Here is a 1,595-nt window from a genome sequence, read left to right as displayed (position 1 = left end):
TGAACTGAATGAGTTCCTGTGTTCGTGTCCTCCAGAGGACAGGAGGTTCCTCTTTATTAGAACCTGATGATAGATTTGGGTCCAGAACCAGAGGATCTTTTTGGACAGAGTTGGACTTTAAGAACCTGATGATCTGCTGCCCCCTGCTGACCAAAAGGAGGATTACATGCTTCTCATTTAAAAAGGAAAAAATATCCAGAAGTGAAAAATCTCGAGTTCATAAACAGAAAAATTAATAAATCAAATTTATCAAATAAATAATATGTTACAAACTTTAGTTTTGTAACAAATGAATGGACTCTGTTGAGAGCCCTGCTGGACAAACTGGTTGTCCCTGTAATGGACCAGAGACCTGTCCGGGTGGAGACCTGTCCTGGTGTCCCCGTCCAAGTGTCCCCGTGACAGACCAGGGACCCGTCCAGGTGTCCCCTCCTCTCACAGGGACCTTCCTGCGACCCGGAGAGGAGAAGCAGGGAAAGATGATGGATGGATGTCAATCAATCAAACTTTATTTATACACAAAGTGTAAAAACAAAACTAAAGATCAAAGAAAAGCAAGAAAGAAGAAAATAAAAACAACAACAATAATTGATGGAAGGATTAAACTGAAGGAGCTGAGAACCAAAAACTAAACACTGAAAAAGGAAAGAGAAGGAGAAAAACTGAGTATATGGATGTTAAAAGGGAATATAGAGGCCATTAGATGAATAAAAATTAATGAAATTTAACAATAAATCAGCACAAATTTGAGCCAAAAACAGTCGTTGATTTATGAAGCTTTAAAACAAGTCAGAATCAGACAGGATCATCAGAACCACAGGAGGACCGGTTCAGATGGGCCCGGATCAGATGATCTCGGTCCAGATCAGATGGACTCGGTCCGGATCAGATGGACTCGGTCCGGATCAGATGGACTCGGTCCGGATCAGATGGGCCCGGTTCAGATGATCTCGGTCCAGATCAGACGTAAGCTTTGCAGCTGCTGCTCTCAGACGATGGAGCTGCTCTGTAGATGCTCGGTCCTCGACTTGTGGAGAAATATGAAAACTGCCTGCAGGAGAGACGAGAGGAAGGACATGATGGACATGAAGGACATGATGGACATGAAGGACATGAAGGACAGGAAGGACATGATGGACATGAAGGACAGGAAGGACATAAAGGACATGATTGACATGAAAGACATGATGGACAGGAAGGACATGATGGACATGAAAGACATGATGGACATGAAGGACATAATGGACATGAAGGACATGATGGACATGAAGGACATGATGGACATGATGGACAGGATGGACATGATGGACAGGAAAGACATGAAGGACATGATGGACATGAAAGACATGATGGACATGAAAGACATAATGGACATGAAGGACATGATGGTGTAATGGCAGAATTTACTATAGGGTAACACCTGTTGTTTATAAGTCCTGATAATGTTATGACTTCTGTTCCAAGTCCCATGGGTTCTCACAGAATGAACTTGTTTATAGAAGTGATGTTGAATTTCCTTCCCTTGGGAACCAGACTGACTTGCCTTTCTGTAACTCCTCCTTCTGGTCCAGTATTTCAATATCTTTAATAAAAGC

General features: G+C 42.5%; 1 protein-coding gene across 1 annotated transcript in view; it reads right to left on the bottom strand.

Annotated features, from left to right (window-relative positions):
- Positions 1–764: 764 nt before the first annotated feature.
- cldn15lb (claudin 15-like b) overlaps positions 765–1,595 on the bottom strand; it is a 4,710-nt gene continuing 3,879 nt past the window's right edge. Inside the window, exon 6 of the mRNA XM_017404892.3 lies at positions 765–1,051. Coding sequence (XP_017260381.1) covers positions 961–1,051 — 91 coding nt within the window. The 3' untranslated portion in view covers positions 765–960. The remainder of the gene's footprint in view (positions 1,052–1,595) is intronic.

The sequence above is a fragment of the Kryptolebias marmoratus genome, unplaced genomic scaffold (genome assembly GCF_001649575.2).
Source record: "Kryptolebias marmoratus isolate JLee-2015 unplaced genomic scaffold, ASM164957v2 Scaffold37, whole genome shotgun sequence".
In the NCBI taxonomy this organism is placed as follows: Eukaryota; Metazoa; Chordata; class Actinopteri; order Cyprinodontiformes; family Rivulidae; genus Kryptolebias; species Kryptolebias marmoratus.
The sequence above is the reverse complement of the archived record's forward strand: the minus strand, read 5'-3'. Positions and strand labels throughout refer to the sequence as shown.